This window comes from Panthera leo, chromosome E2 (assembly GCF_018350215.1).
Source record: "Panthera leo isolate Ple1 chromosome E2, P.leo_Ple1_pat1.1, whole genome shotgun sequence".
Taxonomy (NCBI): Eukaryota; Metazoa; Chordata; class Mammalia; order Carnivora; family Felidae; genus Panthera; species Panthera leo.
The window spans coordinates 12,367,054-12,391,141 of NC_056693.1; the positions used below are offsets into that span (position 1 = coordinate 12,367,054).

The 24,088-nt window shown below is 42.5% G+C and overlaps 1 protein-coding gene across 1 annotated transcript in view; it reads right to left on the reverse strand.

Moving 5' to 3' along the window:
* Positions 1 to 24,088, reverse strand: part of LOC122208904 — a 69,016-nt gene that overhangs the window by 6,551 nt on the left and 38,377 nt on the right. Inside the window, exons 9-14 of the mRNA XM_042920354.1 lie at positions 23,070 to 23,251; positions 19,872 to 19,951; positions 13,465 to 13,602; positions 13,272 to 13,352; positions 5,838 to 5,964; positions 5,222 to 5,314 (exon numbers count right to left, since the gene is read on the reverse strand). Of these exons, the coding sequence (XP_042776288.1) occupies positions 5,222 to 5,314; positions 5,838 to 5,964; positions 13,272 to 13,352; positions 13,465 to 13,602; positions 19,872 to 19,951; positions 23,070 to 23,251 (701 nt within the window). The remainder of the gene's footprint in view (positions 1 to 5,221; positions 5,315 to 5,837; positions 5,965 to 13,271; positions 13,353 to 13,464; positions 13,603 to 19,871; positions 19,952 to 23,069; positions 23,252 to 24,088) is intronic.

Genomic DNA, 24,088 nt, shown 5'->3' on the forward strand with positions numbered 1-24,088 from the left:
TCCTCCCCTTCTGGCACATGGAGAGGAAACTTGGCAACAGTGGGGTGGATGTAGGCTTTGTAAGATGCCAATGCGCTGTAGATGGGCAAACTGTGCAAAACAAAACCTTTCAAGCTGATTACTATCTTGAGAGATCAGGAAGTTGAGATTTTTTTTTTCTTCTCCACTTGTTGGGCAGCTATCTAGGAAAAGACATCAGAATCCTCATTTTTAAAAAAGATTTTCTTGGGGCGCCTGGGTGGCTCGGTCGGTTAAGCATACGATTCTTGGTTTTGGCTCAGGTCATGATCTCACAGTTCGGGAGTTTGAGCCCCGTGTTGGGCTCTGTGCTGACAGTGCAGAGCCTACTTGGGATTCTCTCTCTCTCTCCCTGTCTCTGCCCCTCCCCTGCTCATGCTGCCTCTGTCTCTTTAAAAATAAATAAACTTTTAAAATATTAAAAAAAAAAAAAAAGATGTTCTAGGGGTGCTTGGTTGGGTCAGTCAGTAAAGCACATGACTCTTGATCTTGGTGTTGTAAGTTCAAGCCCCATGTCGGGTGTAGAAATTACTTAAAAAAATATTTTTTTAAAAGAGAAGTATTTGGGGGGAAGAAGGAAGATGGCAATGGAATAAGAGTACCCATGAACTGTCCCATGAATACAAGTAGATAACTATGAGACATCCTAAATACCCCAGAAATCAACCTGAACAATGGCAGCACAAACTCTGTAACTAAAGGTAGAGAAGAAGCCGCAGAGGAGTCAGGAAGTGTGGGGCCACAGTTTGGGAGAGAAACGGATCATGGCTGCTGTGGTGAAGAGGGAGCTGTAGTTGTGGAGAAGGGGGTGAGACAGACGAGCACACGGGAGCGCACGGGGAAAATGAATCCCCACGGCAGTTGGCTTGGAAAGCAAGAGGGGCCAAATTTCATGAGTTCTTGCAACCAGCGGTGCTTAAAGCCTGGAGCTGTAAGTCAGCAGGCTTGGCTCGGGGACAGCCTGAAGTCTTTGGGGCTGCTCTTGGAAGGAAAGCAGGACAAACAGCCCACGGACATACAGCACAGAAACGGGAGATCTGAAGAGCACCTGGGGGGCACCTGAGTGGCTTAGTCGGTTAAGTGTCCGACTTCAGTTCAGGTCATGATCTCATGGTTTGCGGGTTCGAGCCCCACGTCGGGCTCTGTGCTGACAGCTCAGAGGTTGGAGCCTGCTTCGGATTCTGTGTCTCCCTCTCTTTGCCCCTCCCCTGCCCGTGCTCTGTCTGTCTCTGTCTCTCTCTCTCAAAAATGAATAAACATTAAAAATAAATAAATAAATGAAAGAAATAAAAATCATACACATCAGTAAAGAAGAAGTCAAACTTTCACTATTTTGCAGAAGCCATAATACCCTATAGAGGAAACCTGAAAGATTCCACCAAAAAACTGCCAGAACTGATAAATGAATTCAGTGGAGTCACAGGATACAAATTCAATGTACAGAAATCCGCTGTGTTTCTACACACCAGTAATGAGGCAGCAGAAAAAGAAACTAAGGAATCAATCCCATTTACACATACACTAAAAATAATGAGATACGTAGGAATTATGCTAACCAAAGAAGTGAAAGACCTATACTCTGAAAACTATAAAACACTGATGAAAGAAACTGAAGATGACACAAAGAAATGGAAAGACATCCCATGCTCTGAGACTGAAAGAGCAAATACTGTTAAAATGTCTGTACTACCCAAAGCAATCTACATATTTAACGCAATCCCTGTCAAAAGACCTGTCAGAATGGCTAAAATCAAAAACACAGAAGACAGCAAGTGTTGGTGAGGAGTTGTGTACTGTTGGTGGGAATGCAAACTGGTTCAGCCACTGTGGAAACAGTATGGGGGCTCCTCAGAAAGTTAAAAACAGAGCTAACCTACCATCCAGCAATTGCACTACCAGCTATTCACCCAAAGAATATTAAAAAACTAATTCAAAGGGATACGTGCATGCATCCCTATGTTTATAGCAGTGTTATTAACAATAGCCACATTGTGGAAGCAGCCCAAGTGTCCATCAACCGATAAATGGATAAAGATGTGGTATATACACACAATGGAACATTATCTGGCTAGAAGAACGAACGAAATCTTGCTATGGGCAATGACATGGATGGATCTAGAGGGTACAATACTAAGTAAAATAAGTCAAAGAAAGACAAATACCATGTGATTTCACTCATCCGTGGAATTTAAGAAAGAAGACAAATGAACAAAGGGGGGAAAAAAAACAGAGACCAACCAAGAAACTACAGAGAAAAAACCGGTAGTTACCAGAAGGGAGATGTGGGGGGGGGGGGGGGGTGAAATGGCTGATGGCGATCAAGGAGTGCATCTGTTGTGATGAGCATGAGGTGATGTATGCAATTGCTGAATCACTATATTGTACACCTGAAACTGATGTAACATGGCACATTAACTGGAATTACAATAAAAACCTTTAAAAAAAGAAGTATTTCTTTCCAGAAATGACTATGCCCCCTATAAAAGGAAAGCCATAGGGAAAGCATGTTTGCCTGTATGGTCACAAGCACAGTGCTTAGAAGTTTCCTTGTGAAAACAGATGAACATAAGGGAAGGGAAGCAACAATAATATAAAAACAGGGAGGGGGACAAACCATCAGAGACTCTTACATACAGAGAACAAACTGAGGGTTGCTGGCGGGGTGTTGGGTGGTGGGGATGGGCTAAATGGGTGAGGGGCATTAAGGAGGACATTTGTTGGGATGAGCACTGAGTGTTCAAAGTAAGTGATGAATCACTAAATTCTATTCCTGAAATCATTATTATGCTGTATGTTAACTGACTTGGATATAAATTAAAAATACATAAAAAGTAAATAAATAAATATTTTAACATCAAAAAAGAAATTTCCTTGTGATACAAGTCAAGGGTACATAAAGAATCAAACTTAAGTGTGATTACATCTAAATAAGTAGAAACTGGATAGCCGGCCATTTGAGGACAAGACATGTTCTGCAGTATCTTCAATTCACTCTGGTTTATGGATCACTTATTAGCGGTTTCCATGAGTGACTGGGTGAAAAGGAAGCCTATGCACTGGTTTCTTAGAGAAGGTCTGGATGTTTCTTTGGGCTGTTTCGTTGAAAATGGGGTGGAAAAACTTTGGACATAGATAAATTGGTCTTCAGCAGTTTTTTCCAAATTGCAAATGAAAGACCTTTTAGTGCACTGTAAAATAAATTTAAAAGCCCGTAATAAGCGTTCAGAAAAATAAACTATCCTGCCATCACCACAAGCAAGAAATACAGTCCATTTCTCGTATCCATTAAGTCATTCACTAAGTCAATAAACATTTACAGGTATCTGCCATATCCCAGGACTAGTCTAGGCACTGAGGACACATCAATAATCAAATCAATCAAAATTCTCCTCCTGAAGATTATATCCACTGGAGAGAGAGGGGTAAGAGGCAAGGACATATGAGACACAATATAAGGCAGGAAGAGTAAAGACAGCATTGTATTTTAAACAGAATGGTCAGAAGGCCTGTGTCATGGTAGTAAAACTCTGCAGAGACCAGAAGGAAGAAGGGAAGAGCCGGCAGGAAGTTTTGGGGAAAGACTGTTCCAGGCAGAGCAAAGAAGTAAAGGACCCTGAGGGAGAAGCTTCTGTAACAGACTTAATAATGGTTCCTGAAAGATGTCCGTGTCCCATCCCCAGAACCCGTGAACTTTTGTTATGTTGTGTTAACTGGGTTGCAGATGCGATGCAGGCTGCTGATCAGCTGATCAGAAAAAGAGGAAGATCGTCCTGGATTATCCGGGAGGAATGTAATCAGAAGGGTCCTGAAAGGCAGCAGACACAAGAGGCAGAAGAGGGGCAGAGGGAGAGTACCCAAGAACGGTCAGGGAGATGCAGTGTCGCTGGTTTCGAAGACGGAGGGGGGAGAATGAGAGTCGAGAACTGGGCAGGCCGCACATGCTGGTAGCCCGAGGGAAAAATCTCTCCCCTCGAGCATCCAAAGAGGAACACGGCTCCGTAGGCACCTTGCTATTATCCCAGTGAGATGTGTCAAAGTTCACACCTCAAGAACAAACACACCTTAAAATTTTGTCGTTTAGTCTACTACACTCCTAGTAATTTGGAAAGTCAGCAATAAGCAAAGTACAGTATACTTGGCAGGTCCTGGTGACAGCAGGGAGGGCGATGTGGGTGGAGAAATGGAGCGAGAGGAGCACCTGGTCGGCTCCATCGATAAGAGCATGTGACTCTTGATCTCGGTTGTGAGTTTAAGCCCCACGTTGGGTGTAGAGACAACTTAAAAATAAAAAAAAACTTGAGGTGCCTGGGTGGCTCAGTCGGTTAAGCGTCTGACTTTAGCACAGGTCATGATCTCACAGCTTGTGGGTTTGAGCCCTACGTCGGGCTCTGTGCTGACAGCTCACAGCCTGGAGCCTGTTTCAGATTCTGTGACTCCCTTTCTCTCTGCCCCTCCCCTGCTCGTGCTCTGTCCCTCTCCCTCTCTCTCTCTCTCTCTCTCTCTCTCTCTCTCTCTCTCTCAAAAATAAACATTAAAAAAATTAAAAAACAAATTTAAAAAATTTTTTTAAATCTTGAGAAAGAAAGAAAAACGGAAAGAGAACAGGAGATGTATTCAAAGGAGAGGGAGTGGGGATGCAGAACAGGCCAGGGAGGACTCTAAGAGCCACTTTAGGGGCACGTGGGTGGATTAGTCGGTTGAGCACCTGATGTCACTTCAGGTCATGATCTCACGGTTTGTGGGTTCGTGCCCCGCATCGGGCTCTGTGCGGACAGCTCGGAGCCTGGAGCCTGCTTCGGATTCTGTGTCTCCCTCTCTCTCTGCCCCTCCCCACCTCAAGCTCTGTCTTTCTCTCTCTCTCAAAAAAAAAATAAACATTAAAAAAAATTTTTTTTAATTAAAAAAAAAAAAAAAAGAGCCACTTTAAGTGGTTTTAACTTTAAGGGGGAAAAAAGAAGCCATAATGGATTTTGAACAGAGGAATGGCAATCTCGTGTACACTTCCTAAGGATCACTTTGGCTGCTCCCGTGGATAACACATGTAGGATGGGAAGTGTGGAAGCAGGACAACCCATAAAAAGGCTGTTGTAATAATCCAGGAAAGAGGTTTGGCAGTTTAGAACAAGGCGATGGAAATGAGCATGGAAAAATGTGAAAGAGACGGGTGAGTTGCCTCCACGACTCACAGTTACTTGGATCTTACCCGAATTGCCTTTTCCTTGGGTTGCTAACTTCATCATCCAAAACTTTCCTTCCCTTACCAAGTGGACCATATCTCGTTCGAATGGTTGATGCCCTGCGAGCACACAAAGTCATACGTGTTGTAGGTAAAATTCACTGGAGAATTAGGTTCCCACTACATATTCTTCAAGCATTCAGAAGCAGTGTTTTTCAAACTTTCTTTTTTCATGACCCATTTGAAGAAATATCATTTGCCAAGTCTCCTACACATATGTTAGGAAATACTTACTCTTCTTCAATGTTTTGGAAGAGTGGGAAAAGCTTGCTAGTATCTCATTTGTTTATTTCATTAAAAGTTGATAATAGGGCTCCCTGTACTGGTTTTATAACTCATGATAGGGTCAGAAATACAAAAAGTAGAGCTGTATACCGTTCATTTAGTTCTTCAACAAAACAAAAACTTGCCCATTGATCAAAACAAAACAAAACAAAACAATGCTGTGTGTCCCAAATATATTAGGAAAGTCATATCCCCAAACTCAGAGAACCATTTCAAGGGCCCCAAAGCCTCAAAAACCCACGGATACAAAGCTACTCCTGGAGACTAACATTCAGTTACAGAGAGCTCATGTCCTCACCCACAGAGACGAGGTTCCCGAAGTTCTCCAGCATCACTTCTCGGTACAGCTTCCTCTGGGTGGGGTCCAGCAGCCCCAGCTCCTCCTCCGTGAAGACCACAGCCACGTCCTTGAACGTCACTGCCTCCTACAACACCAAGCACACATAACCTCAATCTTACAACCAACCTTCACTGTGAGGGACAGCGCCGAGATACTATCTTCTTATCTGTCACTTTTACTCAACGGAATGGCTAATGTTCTTGACCGTTGGTTTCCTGTGTGAACCTGAGCAGGTTTCCTATATTTTACATATGTAAGTGGAAGATGCAATCAAGAACCTCCTTATACAACAGCTCTGAGGAGTAAATGCAGAGACAGAACTAAGTGCCTGGCAAATCCAGCAAGACTGGATATTTTAAACTAAAGTTATACCTTAGTTTATAGCTGGAAGCAAGCAAGATGTCCCTTAGGTGGTGAATGGATAAACTATGCACATCCATACCAGAATATAATTTAAAAAAATTTTTTTAATATTTATTCATTTTTGAGAGATAGAGGCAGAGAGAGAGGGAGACACAGAATCCAAAAAGGGCTCCAGGCTCCAAGCTGTCAGCACAGAGCCCGATGCAGGGCCTGAACCCATGAACCGTGAGATCGTGACCTGAACCAAAGTCAGATGCTCAACCAACTGACTGAGCCACCCAGGTGCCCAACACCAGAATATAATTTAAGGGGGAAAAAAACAACTATCAAGCCACAAAAAAAAGATATGTTTTTACCTTAAATTCATATTACTAAGTACAAGCAGCCAATCTTAAAGGTTATATACTGTACAATTCCAATCATATAACATTCTGGAAAAGGTACAACTGTGGAGACTGTAAAGAGATCAGTGGTTGCCAGGGGTTAGGGAAAGGGAGGGGTAAATAGGTGCAACACAGGATTTTTTAGAGCAGTGAAACTACTCTGTATGATACTATAATGGTGGGGCCATATCATTATAAAGCCCAAACCGACAGAAAGAACAACATCAAGAGTGAATCTTAATGTAATCTAGGGACTCTGGGTGATAATGATGTCCCAATACAGGTTCATCGACTGTAACAGTGCACCACTCTGGTGGGGGATGTTGACAATGGGAGGGATTGTGGGTGTGTGGAGGCAGGGGGTACACGGGCAATCTCTGTACTTTCTGCTGGATTTTACTGTCAATGCTCAACTGCCCTAAAAAAATAAAATCTATTATTGAAAAACACATATACAAACCTAAGGTTATATGTTATTTTGAAAAAACTCATCAATACGTGAAGGAATAAAAATAGACCAGGGGTGCCTGGATGGCTCAGTTGGTTAAGTGCCTGACTCTTGGTTTCGGCTCAGGTCATGATCTTAACCATTCATGGGTTCAAGCCCTACATCGGGCTCTGCGCTGACAGTGCAGAACTTGCTTGGGATTCTCTCTCTCTCCCCCTTTCTCTGCCCCTCCCTTTCCTTCTCTCAAAATAATTAAATAATAACAATAAATAAAGATAATAAAAAGTTTCAAAAATTTTTTTTTAAGTTTCTTTTTTTTTTTTTAATGTTTTTTTTTTTTTTTTTTTTGAGAGAGAGACAGCATGAGCAGGGGAGGGGCAGAGAGAGAGGAAGACACAGACTCTGAAGCAGGCTCCAGGCTCTGAGCTGTCAGCACAGAGCCCAAGGCAGGGCTTGAACTCACAAACCATGAGATCATGACCCGAGCTGAAGTCAGATGCTTAACCGACAGAGCCACACAGGTGCCCCCCACCCAAAAAATTTTTTTTAAGTACACCAGTAAGTAATAAGAGACATGCAGGGTATGACTCAGACACAGGAAAGACAGAATCTAGCTCTTCCTGTGTGAAAATCTCCAACAATATTTGCATAAAGCAGTGGTTAGAGCCTGTTGCACTCTGCTGTATTTGAATATCTGTCTACAAAATCCTAACACGGCACGTATCATGTGTACTCTTTCGTTACTGAGTTCTTAGTACACTGAGGATAAAAAATAGGCAGCGTGTTCGGAGAATTGATTTTTTGGAGAAAAAGCTTCAGGCAGGAAAATGATCAATGCGGTGTGCCTCACAACAAACTCCTAAGCCACCTTAATGTCTAGGAGCAACTATAAATAAGGGCTGTTATATAATGCTAAATGAAAAAGACACAAGTCAACATTAGATGTATATCATGAATGCGAATAAATCTATGAATGTGCACAAGAAAGAGTAGGGGGAAATAAAAATAGTTAATGTGTCAGCAGTGAAGCAAGCATTCCTACTAATTTGTCCACACTTGTTTTCAAATAAAATGAATAATGGCAAAATAAAACAAATGCTAAAAAAAACGCCAAAAAACCAAAAACCAAAAACCAAAAACCAAACAGGTCATTTAGCCTGGTGCTCTCCTTGAGTCACCGAGGAAAAGACACAAATGTGTAACACTTTGAGGAGTGAAATGGAATTTTACCAGCAAGAAAGGGAAGCCATATGCACCTTGAATGTGGTCATTTTCTCTTGCTACTTCTGGAGACGTACAGATTCTGGGAATAGAGTCCTGCTGAGGCAGATCTGTGCCTGGTAGTGTCTGGAAAAGGCAGAAAAGGACATGAATGGGTGACCAGGGACGATGCTCACCCACATGAATGCTTATTGTGAATTACCCAGGAGCCCCTTCCTCGGGGTGGCTCCTGCCATACACAACTTGAAGAGCAGATCAGGGCACGGATACTCCATTCCTGCCCCTCACGCACATTCACTGTTGTGTGTTGACTTGGTGTGTTGACTTGTGCCGTCTTGTGGCTTCCAAGGTGGCAGCTGAGATTCTGATATGATGGAAATTGAGACAACATAATGCACCCAACAAGAATCAACTCTGGGGCAGAACACCTGGGTGGCTCAGTGGGTTAAGCGTCTGACTTTGGCTCAGGTCATGATCTCGCGGTTCATGGGTTCGAGCCCTGTGCTGGGCTCTGTGCTGACAGCTCAGAGTCTAGAGTCTGCTTTGGATTCTGTGTCTCCCTCTCTCTCTGCCTCTCTCCTGCTCATGCTCTATCCCTATTGCTCAAAAATAAATAAATGTTAAAAAAAAAAACACTTAAGAATCATCTCTGGGGCAATCGTATCTGGGTTCAAATTCTACCTCAGCTTCTCACTAGTTGTATCATCTTGGGTAATTTAATAACATCTCTTTCCCTCAATTTTGTCATCTGTACAAATGGGAGAATAATATTTCCAAATCCTAGAGCTGTTGAGAGCTGGAGAACACTTTGAATACACTCAGAGTTTCTTATTTTTGTAGCCAATATTAAAAAAGATGACATTCTGTAATGTGAAATTTCTCTTATAAATGTGATTTTCTACCAAAAGACACTGTATGATATCCGAATCTGACATTGACTATTCTGAGGTCACTCATAACCTTTGAAAAATCGGTTAACTCTGCTTCATTGTCTTCCCTAATATTGTGTTAGCTGAACAATAATTTTTAAATTGTTGTGGACAACTGTTTTCCCCCGCAACATGGAAGCACCCAAATATATAAACCAATTAATAACAAACATAAAGGAATTCATTGATAATAATACAATAATGGTGGGGGACTTTAATACTCCCCTTCCATCAATGGACAAATCATTTAGGCAGAAAATCAACAAGGAAGCAATGGTTTTGAATGAAACACTGACCAGATGGACTTAACAGATAATCCAGTTAAAAAATGGTCAAAAGACATGAACAGACATTTTTCAAAAAAAGACCTATAGATGGCTAACAGACACATGAAAAGATTCTCAATGTCACTCATCATTAGGAAAAATACAAGTCAAAACTACAATGAGATACCACCTAACGTCTGTCCGATGGCTAAAATGAACAACACAGGAAATAACGGGTGTTGGAGAGGATGCGGAGAAAGGGGAACCCTCTTACACGGTCGGTGGGACTGCAAACTGGTGCAGCCACTCTGGAAAACAGTATAAAGGTTCCTCAAAAGTTAAAAATAGAACTATTGGGGTGCCCAGGTGGCTCAGTTGTTCAAGCGTCTGACTTCGGCACAGGCTGTGATCTCATGGTTCTTGAGTTTGAGCCCCACATTCGGCCCTCTGTTGCCAGCAAAGAGCCTGCTTCAGATCCTCTGACTCCCTCTCTCTCTGCACTTCCCCCGCTTGTGCTTTCTCGCTCTCTCTCACTTTCTCAAAAATAAATAAACATGAAAAAATAGAACTGGGGTGACTAGATGGCTCAGTCAGTTAAGCGTCCGACTTCAGCTCAAGTCACGATCTCTCATCTTGTGAATTTGAGCCCCATGTCAGGCTCTGTGATAACAGCTCAGAGCCTGGAGCCTGTTTCAGATTCTGTGTCTCCATCTCCCTCTGCCCCTCCCCTGCTCATGCTCGGTCTCTGTCTCTCTCTCAAAAATAAATAAACATTAAAAAAATTAAAGAAAAAAAAGAATTACCCTATGACCCAGCAATTGCACTACTAGGTATTTACTCCACCCCGATGTTTATAGCAGCATTATCAACAATAGCCGAAGTATAGAAAGAGCCCAAATGTACAAGAATGGATGAATGGATAAAGAAGATGTTCTCTCTCTCTCCCTCTCTCTCTATATATAATGGATATGTGTGTGTGTGTGTGTGTGTGTGTGTGTGTGTGTGTATATATGTGATGGAATAGTACTCAGCCATCAAAAAGAATGAAACCTTGCCATTTGCAATGACATGGGTAGAGCTAGAGTGTATTACGCTAAGTGAATTAAGCCACTCAGGGAAAGACAAATACTACATGATTTCACTCAGTGTGGAATTTAAGAAACAAAACAGATGAACGTAGGGGGGAAAAAGAGAGAGAGGCAAATTATAAAAGAGACTCTTAACTGGAAAACAAACTGAGGGTTGCTGGAGGGGAGGTTAATGGAAGGATGTGTTAAGTGGGTGATGAGTATTAGGGAGGGCACTTTTCTTTAAAAAAATTTTTTTTAACATTTACTTATTATTGAGAGACAGAGACACAGAGCATGAGCAGGGGAGGGGCCGGGAGATGGAGAGACACAGAATCAGAAGCAGGCTCCAGGCTCCGAGCTGTCAGCACAGAGCCTGATGAGAGGGGCTCGAACCCACAAACTGCGAGATCATGACCTGAGCCGGAGTCGGATGCTTAACCGACGGAGCCACGCAGGCGCTCCAGGGAGGGCACTTTTTGTGATGAGCATTGGGTGTCGTATGTAAGTGATGAATCACTGAATTCTATTCCTGAAACTAATATTATACTGTATGTTAAGTAGCTGTAATTGAAATAAAAACTTGAATCAAACCATGAAATCTATCACACAAACTTCACAAGATGGACTTTCTCCAATACAGTGTGCTTCCACATCGTGAACAAAAACATCATGATCAAAATGAAGGAATCATTCCAGATTAAAGGAGTCAATTAAAGAGTGTTTCCCTCTCTCTCTCTCTGCCCCTCCCCAGCCTGCACTCTTGCTCTCAAAAAATATTTTAAAAATTAAAAAAAAAAAAACAACAGCACAAATTTAAATATGGACTGTGGGTTAGATAACAGCATATTAACAATGTCATTTTCTGATTTTGACCCTGTGAGTATAGAAGAGAATATCCTTGTTCGTAGAAAATAGACACTGTTTAAAAGAAAAACACAGCCCTATAACGCGGTCACTTAGGCCAAGTGACCAAACTGGGGCTTAATGCCTAACCTAATTGCAGTTTCAGACTCCCCCAGAAACTGAGAAATTCTCCGATAAGCACCAGCTACAGTAATCTGTCACACAGACCCTCTCCATCCCCACAAGATGCCTAAGATCCCCTGCTCTTCCCTCTAAGGGAAAGTGACCGTGCCCAGAACAATCCTTTCTTTCCACTTGCTAATAACTTCCTTGCCCCACCCTCCTTCCCATAAAAACCTTCCATTCTGTACAACTCCTGGGAGATCCCTCCTACTTGTTTTATGGGATGCCACCCAATTTATGAACCGCTTAATAAAGCCAATGAAGTCTTCACGTTTACCCAGTTGAATTTTTGCTAACAATACAAATATTTAGGGACGAAGAAGTATTTTCTACAGCATAATCCCAAATTCTTGAAAAAAAGAGATGCGTGAAATAAAAAAAAAAAAAAGGGCAAGGACAGTTGACAGCTGGCAGCAGCTAAGTCTTGGTGTCTTCAACTCATCATAAGTAACTCCAAAAGTATCAGCAATTTTTAGACATAACCACAATGGTGCAGCGAGAAACACAATTTTTTTTTTCGACAAAAACCAAGGAAAGAGAGGAGGCTCTGAAATGCCACAATTATGTCTCTGTCCCTGAGAAATCATGAGATATTCTGCCCTCCTCCAGACCCCCTACTTTCAGCCAGAAACGGTTTGGGAATGTTAACCTTAAAAATAAAACTGCCAGTTATTTTACTGGAATAGTAGAGAACTGCAATCCAGGACGAGCAGGATATGGCAAAACCACAAGCAAGTCCGAGGAACAAAGGGGAAACCCACTCTTTTACAAAGGAAAGGGAGAAACTGGGCAAGCTGTCATAAACAAAAAGCCCATTGGATTAACCGGGACTTGGAAATATGGTGGCTTTTCATTGGCTGAGTTTTGACAATCTTTCATTGGTTGCGCTGATGCGGCGCTGGGGGAGGAAAGCCATTCTGGTTCCCTCTAGGACAGCAACGAAGAGCTACGGTAGTTATCAGCCTGCAAGGTGGTCTCTTCCAATTGGGCCTCCCAATTGGGTCTCTTACAATTGACAAGAGCGACAGGGTGTGAGGGCTCTCCCTGCCAGCCTCGGATGCCATCCTAAAGGAGGTTTTCTCACTAATTTTCACAGGAGTAACTCTTCAGAAGGGGTTGGGGACTATGAAGCTTCCGATTGGGATCAAAGAGAAATGACAGGAGTCACTGCAGCTGAAGCTCTTACTCCATCCGATATTCATGGCTTTCAGGTTACTGAGCACTTAAAAAAATTAAAGTCTAATACCAAGAGATCACCATTCACCACGTGGCAGGAACTGTCTTTAAGGCTTTACCTAACCCATCTTGTTTAATTCTCAAACCGCTGTATTATAAGCAAGGTAGAAAAGTCATCCCAATGTTACCAAAAAAAAAAAAAAAAAAAAAATTGGACACAGATGTTAAGTCCCTCAATGTTCAACCGAGTGAAAAGGCGGAGCGAGGGAAAGGTGGGCTGCCCTGGGGTGGGGGGCAGGACCGTAGGCAGAGAGCCCGGGAGACCCCCCCCCCCCACCGGGCCACGCACAGCACAAGATCCCCAAACGCCAAGAGGGTCCCTGGGGAGGGAAACACCACTCCAGTCCTCAAACCACCGCTGTCTGACGCAGCTCTTTTCCCCAAATCAATGGCCGGTGGTACTGGCACCCAGGGAAGTTCAGAAGGGTCTCGAAACCAGAAACCACTCACCACAGCGACGGAAGAGCCTGTAGCAACCTGGCCACCCGAGCGGAAGTGCCTGAGACCGCCCCGCCCCAGGCTGCGGGAGGATCAACTACCCAGAATTCACGTTTCCAGACGGCCTTGGGGAAGTGTACGACTGTCTACGGGACTTCCGGACTACACTTCCCAGAAAGCCAGAGAACCACCGTCCCATTCCCACCCTCTTTGGCCGGAAGTGCTTGCGCCTCCTGAGAGATTCGGTAGCATAGTTCCCACAGTGGTCATGGGGGCGGAGTTCATACTGTCGACTTCGAGGGCAGTAGTAACGTGGGTTCCCACAGTGGGGGCAAGAATTAACCTCTCCGAAATCCGGCAGCAGAAAATATTCTAGGTTATTTAAGCTGCTGTTAGTTTTGTCTCTACTATAACACTAAACCTAGCTGTTATCCAAACATATCAAATATATATATATATATATATATATATATATATATATATATATATATATATATATATATATGTGTGTGTGTGTGTATATATATATATATATATGATATAGGAATATATAAATGATATATATCCCTAATATATCATTGGAAAGTTCAGTTCAGTTGCAGTGGTGAACTTCAGATACTCTGAAGAATGCACAAGGTGAAGGCTTAAGAACCTGCGCGTTTGGAAATCTACACAGCAGAACTGTTGATAAAAATACTTTAAAACTGTACTGCAAAATTCATGGGCCCAAGACAGTTATGGTAATTTGACTGATTCTTTATTACTCTTCCAGATGAGTCTGAATCATGAGTGCCAGAATCCATGAGTCACCTCCATTCTGGCAGTACACTAATCACGTGATGGCTTAAAATATTGTGCCACAGGGAAGCAAGCACCAAGGCACCTCCACACAACCGCATGGGCACCAGTCTTGGAAGTTTCCTGGGGTATCTGATAGACCACTCAAATGGGATAAAGACCAGAGACAACCCCAGAAGGAGAAACCAGATTGGACACACACAGGTTCAGATCCAGGCTCTAGACACCCTAACTGGATAACACTACCACTCATAACCAGACTCAGGCAGCAGAGGGCAACATGAAAAATTTGGGCACTGCATACTGTAGGCCCTCCTGAGGCACAGGGCCTGACCCCACCTACTTGGACCTAAGAGTGATACAGTCTCCTTTATTCTAACTGATGTTCTCACCGCTTTAAGCACACATAGTCTTATAAGCTGCACAGCCATGAGTATCTTTATTTATCTATGATGTCAGCCCTAGCCGGATATCAGCAAAACTGACCTTCAAAAAGATTGGGTCTATGACACAGAAATTCCGCTCCCACGTATATACCCAAGAGAAATGAATCATATGCCCACAGTTGTACAAAAATGTTTATAGCAGCATTATTGATAATAGCCAAATTGTAGAAACAATCCAAATATCCAGCAACTGATGACTAGATAAATAAAATGTGATATATTTATACAATGGGATCTTACTCTGCAATTAAAAAATGAAATACTGATTCAGTCAAGGATTGACCTTGAAAACATGCTTAGTGGAAGAAGCTAGACACAATAAACAATGTGTTTTATGATCCCATTTATATGAAATGTGCATAATACATCAATCCATAGAGGAAGAAATTTGATTAGTTATTACCAGGGACTTGTTCATTGGGAGTGGAGAATGAATGCTAATGGATGGGGGGGGGGTGGAGGGGTTGGTGGGCTGATGAAAAAGCTCTGGAATGAGACAGTGGTGATAGTTTATATCTTTGTGAATATACCAAAAATCATGCAATTATACATCTTACAAGTGTGAATATTCAGGTATGTGAATTATATCTCAATCAAAAAGAGAGGTTGGTCTGTTTGAAACTATTTCCCACTCTCAAGATACTATGGACTGGTTTGTGCCCCCTGCCCATGCATACTGATGCCTTAAACCCCAATATGACTGTATTTGGATATAGGCTCTTTAAGAAGGCAATTAAATAGGTCATTAGAGTGGGGCCCTATTCTGATAGGTTACAAATAAATGGAAAAGTATCCATGTTCATAGACTAGAAGAATTGATACTGTTAAAATATCAAGACTACCAAAAGCATCTACAGATTCAATGAGATCCCCATCAAGATTCCAATGGCAGCTTTTTTTTTTTACAGAAGTAGGAAAAAACAGTCCAAAAATTTACATAGCACCACAAAAGACCCCCAATAGCCAAAAAAAATCCTGAGAAAGAACAAAGCAGGAGGCATCACACATCCTGATTTCAAACTATACTATAAAGTTATAGTCATCAAAACAGTATGGTACTGGCACAAAAACTAATACCAATAGGACAGAATTGATAGCCCAGAAATAAATCCAAGCATATACAGTCAACGAATATTTGAAAAGGGAGTCAAGAACACTCAATGGAGAAGACTCTCTTTTCAATTAATGGTGCTGGGATAATTCGATATTTACATTCAAAAGAATGAAACTGGACCCAAATCTTATACCATTCACAAAGATTAACTAAAAATGAATTGAAAGACTTAAATCTAAGAAATTCCTAAAAGAAAACAGGAATAAATCTCAACATGGCCCTTAGTAATGATTTATTGGATATGACACCTAAAGCACAAGAAACAAAATAAAAAGTAAACAAGTGAGACTACATCAAACTTAGAAGCTTCTGCAGAGCAAAAGAAATCATCCACAAAGGGAAATTACAACCTATGGGATGAGGAAAAATATTTGCAAACCATGTATCTGATAAGAGGCTAATATCCAAAATATATAAGAACTCATACAACTCAACAGCAAAACAACCCCTCTCACAAATAATCTAGTTAAAATGGGCAGAGGACCTAAGTAGACACTCCTCCAAAGAAGATATGCAAAAGACCAACAGGTACATGAAAAAATGCTCCACTTCACTAGTCATTAGTGAAATGCAACTTAAAACCACAACGGAGGTATCATTTCATCCCTGTTAGAACAGCCATCATCAAAAAGACAAGGGATAACAAATGATGTTATGGATGTGGAGAAAAGAGAACACTTGTGCACTGCTGGTTCGACTGTAAATTGATACAGCTACTGTGGAAAACAGTATAGAGGATCCTCAGAAAATTAAAAATAGAACTATTGTAGGATTCAGCAATTCCACTTCTGGGAATATATCTAAAGGAATGAAAACACTGATTTGAAAAGATATGGGCACCCCCATGTTTGTAGCAGCAGCAGCAGCAGCAGCATTCACAATAGCCAACACACGGAAACAACCTCAGTTTGCATCAATGAGTGAATGGATAAAGAAGCTTTTGTATATATTTACGATGGAATATTATTCAGCCATAAAAAGAAATGATGAAATCCTGCCATTTGCAACAATATGGATAGAACTTGAAGACATTATGCTAAATGAAAAGTCAGAGAAAGACAAATACTGCATAAGTTCACTTATATGTGGAATCTAAAACACAAACAAAAAAACAAACTCACAGAAGAAACAAACTCATAGACTGTGGTTACCAAAGGCAGAGGGTGGGGGGAAGGGGAATTGGGGGAAAGTGGTCAAAAGGTACAAACTTCCAGCTATAAGATAAGTAAATACTAGGGATGTAATGTACAACGTGATGACTACAGCGAACACTGTCATATAATATATAGGAAACTTCGTGAGAGTAAATCCTAAGAGTTCTCATCACAAGATGAAAATGTTTTCTTTTTTTTGTTGTTTATTTTTGAGTGAGAGAGAGAGACACACACAGAGTGCAAGCGGGGGAGGGGCAGATGAGACACAGAATCTGAAGCAGGCTCGACTCTGAACTGTCAGCACAGAGCCCGACGTGGGACTCGAACTCACGAGCTATGAGATCATGACCTGAGCCAAAGTCGGATGCTTAACCAACTGAGCCACCCAGGCTCCCCTTCTTTTTATTTACATGAGAATATGGACGTTAGCCAAACCTACCGTGGTAATCATTTCACAATATATGTAAATCATACCATCATATTGTATGACTTAACCTTATACAGTGATGTATGTCAATCATTTCTCAATAAAACTGGGGATAAAAAGAAAATAAATATTTTGTGAGTATGTGAAAATATAACAAAACAATGAATATTTATAAGTATTACAGTCATCATTTCTGGAACTGATGTAATGATCTACAGCTATCATCATTCACTACCCATTCCATATTCCCCTTGCCCTCAGCAAACACCTCAGTTCACTGTGGTTCTTTTCCTAGCAGGATGAACCAAATTTTCATTCTTCAAGGTTGAGACATTAACAGTCCTGCCTCAACTGTGTTGTATTTTTCCACTGGTTTTTGATCATTAGACACGGTGCTTTTAAGAGACCCCTAAGTGATCTCTTGCATTCCAGACGTACTCTTGCTTACCTCCACTGTGCTGTAGCAACTCAATTGTTTGTTATCGGAATCAATTACCCCAACCAGTAAAATAACCCCCTTCTTTGACTATTCATTCAGAAGTAGGAGACATCAAGTGCCCAGTCTGAAATATCAAGTTCAATGGAATGAACAATGAACAACGGAATCATTGTTGTGTTTTCTGATGAAATCATTCATCCCCTTGGAATTAAGATCTCTTTAGAGCCTGCTCATGGAGACAGGAAGCAAAATATTTGCTACTGGAACACTAGAAGTAGTAGTAAGTGGAGCCACTCAAATTTCTACCCCTGGATTCCTGATCTTGGGAAGCTTGCCTATGGACACCATATTCTGAGCACTGATTTAAATCATATACAGTATCTATGAGAACAATGCCACAGCTCAACAAGATACTGCCACCTACCAGGTAATGTAACTGAATTTTCAAAGGGCTAGTCCACTTTCTATCAATCCAAATATTTCAAGGTAATGGGGAACAGGATCGAAACAATGCACTCCACAAGGATGGGCTCACTGCCACACTTCATTTGCTATGAAGTGAATTCCTTATCAGAAGCAATGCTTTGTGCAGGTTCCTCGAAAAATTAAAAATATAACCATCATATGATCCAGTAATTGCAGTACTGCGTACTTACCCTAAGAACATGAAAACACTAATTCGAGGGGATATAGGCACTCCTATATTTACTGCAGCATTATTTACAATAGTCAAATTATGGAAGTAGCCCAAGTGTCCGTTGATAGATGAAGAGATAAAGGAGATGTGATTTTTTTTTTTTTTAATTCAGCCATTTAAAAAAAGTTAAATCTTGCTATTTGCAACAACAGGGCTGGATCTAGAGAGTACAATACGAAATGAAATAAGCCACTCAGAGGAAGTCAAATACCATATGATTTTACTCACATGTGGAAGTTAAGAAACGAATGAACAAAGGGGAAAAAAGAGACAAGCAAAAAAAACACTCTTAACTACAGAGAACAAACTGATGGTTACCATTGGAGGGTGGGGTGGGGGGGTGGTTGAAATAGGTAAAGGAGATTAAGAGTACACTTGTCTTTTTTTTTTTTTCTTCCCTTTTTTAACTTTAGAGAGCAAGGGGGCACAAGTGGGGGAGAGGGGCACAGGGGCAGGGAGGGAGGGAGGGAGAGAAAGAGAGAAAGTTTAAGCAGGCTCCAGACTCAGCGCGGAGTCCAACATGGGACTCAATCCCAGAACCCTGGGATCACGACCTAAGCTGAAATCAAGAGTCAAATGCTCATCCCACTGAGCCACCCAGGTGCCCCTAGTACACTTATCTCTTATCTTGATGAGCATTGAGTAATATACGGGATTGCTGAATCACCATATTGTACATCTGAATAAATATAACACCGTATGTTAACTACACTGGAATTGAAATGAAAATAAGTTTAAAAAAAAAGAGAACGAATGCTGCGTGGAATACCACAAAAATAGTGGAAAAGGACTGTTAGAGTACCTAGTTGGTAGTTTTGGCAAAAGCACTGCAGGTATGGAAGGTGAATCCATATCCAGAGTTGCCTATTCAATTAAAAACAAGGTACTGCCCCTTCCATGATGGAAATGGTCTAACGGAACCAATCATCCTGGGGAAAGGGACTATATCAAGGAACCAATGTTGGTCTCTGATGCTGGCACATGGCACTCAGCAATAGCTATAGCCAGGATGGCCTTGGTACATGGAGTTTACATTGCTAAAACCATGGATGACCTCCATTCCTGCCATTATGGCCACTTGGCTCACGAGTTCACTGGGCAATGACAGAAGTGGCTGTTGACAGAAGCTAAAAGAGAGACACATTGGACCAAACTACTTGTTTATTGAAACCCTCCTCTACTGAAAGTACCATACGGTGGTTGTTTACGTGGAGCACACTTATCTTCACATTCTTTCCCCACTCAGAGTGGTCTATCCAAAATTCCTCTCCCTTAGGATACCTTGCAATTAATTTTCCAATCACGTATCTTTGAAGAACCTGAAAATCCAGCCAAACCTTTGACCACAGCCTGTAAAACTATACAGACTCTTAATTCTAGCCATTTGTTCTTTTAGGCCAAATGAGCAACGAAGGCACACCGGTCAAAGTTCTGCCCGTTAAGAGGTTTTCCTTTCACAATTGCCCTTTACGGACATCCCAGAAAGAAGCTGTTATATTTTAGTTGAACAATTTCAGGTCGGTGCCTGTCTACCTACCACGCAGAACCATCTGCAAATTGGCCAGGAGTGAACTTTCCCTTCCTCGCCCAACTGGTCATAAGGAACTTTCCACGAAGCTATAGGGGCACACTGGGAGAAAGTAACATAATACAAGTATGGACCGTGGGCATTTGGGCCATTTACTGATGCTTTCAATGCTTCATATAAATATACTTCCATTTACTTCTCATGTAAATCTCTTCCATTTGACAACAGAGTGCTTCTGTTGTCAAATCTAAGCCTACATTGGTGAGCTGACACCTAGTCCATGAAGGAGAGTCAGAGTGTGTGGTAATTTGGGAGCCCATGGTTAACTCTTCAGTCTAGTAAAGTGCAATGACAAAACCAAAGTGGTTTCTTTATGTATAATATAATAAATATAACTTTTTAAAAGTTTATTTATTTGAGAGTGAGAGCATGAGTGGGGGAGGGGGAGAGAAAGAGGGAGAGAATCCCAAGCAGGCTCCATGCTAGCAGCGTAGAGCCTGATGCAGGGCTTGAACTCACGAACCTGAGATCATGACTGAGCTGAAATCAAGAACTGGGACGCTTCACTGATTGAGCCACCCAGGTGCCCCCCAAAATTATTCCTTAAAGAGAGGTGGGTGTCTATAGAGGATTCAGGGCTTGATGCCAAAATTCTAAGGGTCTGTGCTGTGAATTATCTTTAGGAGCTAGCCAGACATTCCAAACACCATTTCTGTCTGCCACTGACATTTCAAGAACCTTTTAATCTGCTGGGTCATATGGCCCAAGTGGTAGAGAGCTTCCATGGAAGCCTGGACCTGAAAGCCTTATTTTCCTCTGGGCTCCAGGCAGAAGGTTTTCAGGTCACACATAAAAGGGCATAGTAGAACACCCCAATGAGAAATATGCGTGTTCAAAAATCTGAGGGAGCACACTAGGCATGGTGACTCTCTTTTGGTTGTAGGAAGGATGCAACACGTCCTTTACTTTAGAACTGGCATTTCTAGGGGCGCCTGGGTGGCTCAGTCGGTTGAGCATCTGACTTCAGCTCAGGTCACGATCTTGCGGTCCGTGAGTTCGAGCCCTGCGTCAGGCTCTGGGCTGATGGCCCAGAGCCTGGAGCCTGTTTCCGATTCTGTGTCTCCCTCTCTCTCTGCCCCTCCCCCATTCATGCTCTGTCTCTCTCTGTCTCAAAAATAAATAAATGTTAAAAAAAAATTTTTTTTTAAAAAAGAAGTGGCATTTCAACATGCCAACACCAATGACCCCTTAGAAACTTAAGCAGAAGGCACCTAGATTTTTAGGGAATTTATTTCCCATCCGCTGGCATAGTCTTATCAATATGCCTAGGAGAACTTTGACTTCCCACTTGCCAGGGCCAATCAGCATCAATCAATGGGCCAGTTCAGAGCTATGATCCAGTAATCCCAGCCAAATGGTCCCCTTGAGGGAAGCCCAGGAGAAAGATTAACATTGCAATGTTTGGCAGGGTAGCAGGGTACTTAGGAAGATGAAGCCTTTTCTTTCTTTCTTTTTCTTTCTTTCTTTCTTTCTTTCTTTCTTTCTTTCTTTCTTTCTTTCTTTCTTTTTTAATGTTTATTTATTTTTGATAGAGAGAGAGCACAAGTGGGAGAGGGGCAGAGAGAGGAGACACAGAATCGGAAGCAGGCTCCAGGCTCCGAACTGTCAGCAGAGCCCGACGCGGGGCTCGAACCCACAAACCGCGAGATCATGACCTGAGCCCAAGTTGGACACTTAACCGACTGAGCCACCCAGGCGCCCCCAGCCTTTTCTTAATCCACTAAATTCTGGGTGTGAAAACTGGCTCATGTCTGGATACTGTTTAAGAGGTAGTCAATCTCTGTTTTTAGGATGAAGGTAGACTTCTGTTCACATGACCTAGAACAATTCCACTTGTACGTATCACGTATACTTCACGTCTATTTATGTTTCAGGGACATCAAAGTCAATAGCCAATGTCACATATCAGACTATTCTGAGTATGATGTTGGCTCTGCTGTCCATTATGGTATCCCTATCCAACTTGCCTTTGGGATTAAATGCCACCACTTGACCAATACCACACTAGGATCTCATCATTTCATTTCGAGATCCTCCTCTACAGAGCACAAAAAACCTTCAGCTCTTCAAAGATGCTGAAGTTCCTCTCAAATTATTTCTCAAGGTCATGATGAATTATGATTTCTCTATTCCTCCAGGGGCGGGTGACATGTCTACATGATAAATCTGCTCTAACATTCAAATCTCCGCAAGACTCTGAACATTTCCCTCTACATCGTACCAAAGAAATTCTGGAATTTCTTTTTTTTTTTTTTCTCTTAACGTTTACTTATTTTTGAGACAGAGAGAGACAGAGCATGAACTAGGGAGGGTCAGAGAGAGAGGGAGACACAGAATCTGAAACAGGCTCCAGGCTCTGAGCTGTCAACACAGAGCCCCACGCGGGGCTCAAACTCACAAACGGCGAGATCATGACCTGAGCCGAAGTCGGACGCTCAACCGACTGAGCCACCCAGGTGCCCCGAAATTCTGGAATTTCAACTCAATTTAGTGAAGCTACATTTCCATCCATTTTTCAACCTACCAACCAACCACCAACAACAAAGCAAAAAACAGAAACAAAAAACTCACACCTTTCTAACCAATGGAGCTGAAATATCGAATTCAGAATCTGTTTAATGAGGCTATTTCAATATATTCATCTCATCCAATTTTATACTCCTTGTGTCACAACCCCATATCCCAAAGATCCACCCCCAGACATGTTCCCAGATTTATCTACCTAAGCTGAAAAATCATGAAATTCGTTCAATGTGCAGAGTACCACTTCAGTGTCATTTGTACCTAAGGCTTTGGTAGCAGGGGTGACTTGAATCTACGTGTAGTTGTGGAAGCAAAGAGGTGTGGCAGGATTCAGTCCTGAGGAGAATCAGCAGTGTCTTTCTTTTTTTAATTTTTTTAATGTTTATTTACTCTTGAGAGACAGAGAGAAAGACGGAGCACGAGCAGAGGGAGGGGCAGAGAGAGAGAGGGAGACACAGAATCTGAAGCAGGCTCCAGGCTCTGAGCTGTCGGCACAAAGCCCGACGTGGGGATTGAACTCACGGGCTCTGAGATCATGACCTGAGCCGAAGTCGGACGCTTAACCGACTGAGCCACCCAGGCGCCCCTGTCTTTCAAGGTCTCTATCTCAGAGGAAGCCATTACATGCTCTTCGGGGACAAAAGGGGTCATTTTCCTCAGGCAGTAGCGGAATGGCTGCTTCTAGCAGCAAGGACGACTCTGCAAAATTCAGGGGGTTGAGGGCAATCACTCCTGGATACGAGGACATTTGTAGGCATTCCATATTCCAACGGAAAAGTTCCAGCACTGGTGGAGCAGCAACGAATCTGAGAACGGATGCCGTGAAGGGGAGAAGAGTTTCTCTTTCCCTGTGTCACCTCTCCTCCACGACAGCAGAGCTCACCGTGAAGGCAGATCCCATTGGCCTGCAATTTCTCCCATGTGGGTGGGGAAGTAAGATCATGTGAGTCAAGTGCTAGGCTTCCCCAGCTGTGTGAGCTGCTACTCAAAAGGCCCACTTCTTTCCTGCTCTACCCACAATACCGAGGTGATCTGTATGGCCGAAGGGTTGGGAGAGGCTGGGAGCACAGCAACCAGGGCTTGGAACTCATCAAATTCTACTAAGTGCAGCACAGACTGCCAGGAAGCCTGCCCACAAGTGCTGGGGATACCTCTCCTGCAGGCTCCCCAAACTGCCCATTAGCACCCCAACACGCCACATGCCTCATTTCCTCTACTTTGTGGCTAGCTGCCTGCACCCACCCCAGAAGATGATAAGCATGAGCCTTTGCACACCTCTGGCACACACAGACGGTCATCCCAATTCTGCAGGATTGGGAAAAGGGACACAAATGTAAGCACTTCAGGACAACACTCGAAGGGGGAGAAAAAGGGACGCTCTCAACACCAAGCCTGGCTTTGCTGGGAAAAAGCATACAATCTTATAAATTCCCCCACCAAGAGGGAACACGAGTGTGGAGTGGATACACCGAGAGAAAAGTTCTGAGAAAGACTCAGAATCCCCAGCCAGCTGATAGTGATAGCATTTCTCCCCTGAAGCCGGTCGGTAGAGCCTGGAGCAGGTAACTGCTTCTTCAAATGAGAAGACGGCAACACAGTTCAAGGGATATAAGAAATCAAGGAAACTGGCATTACCAAAGGAA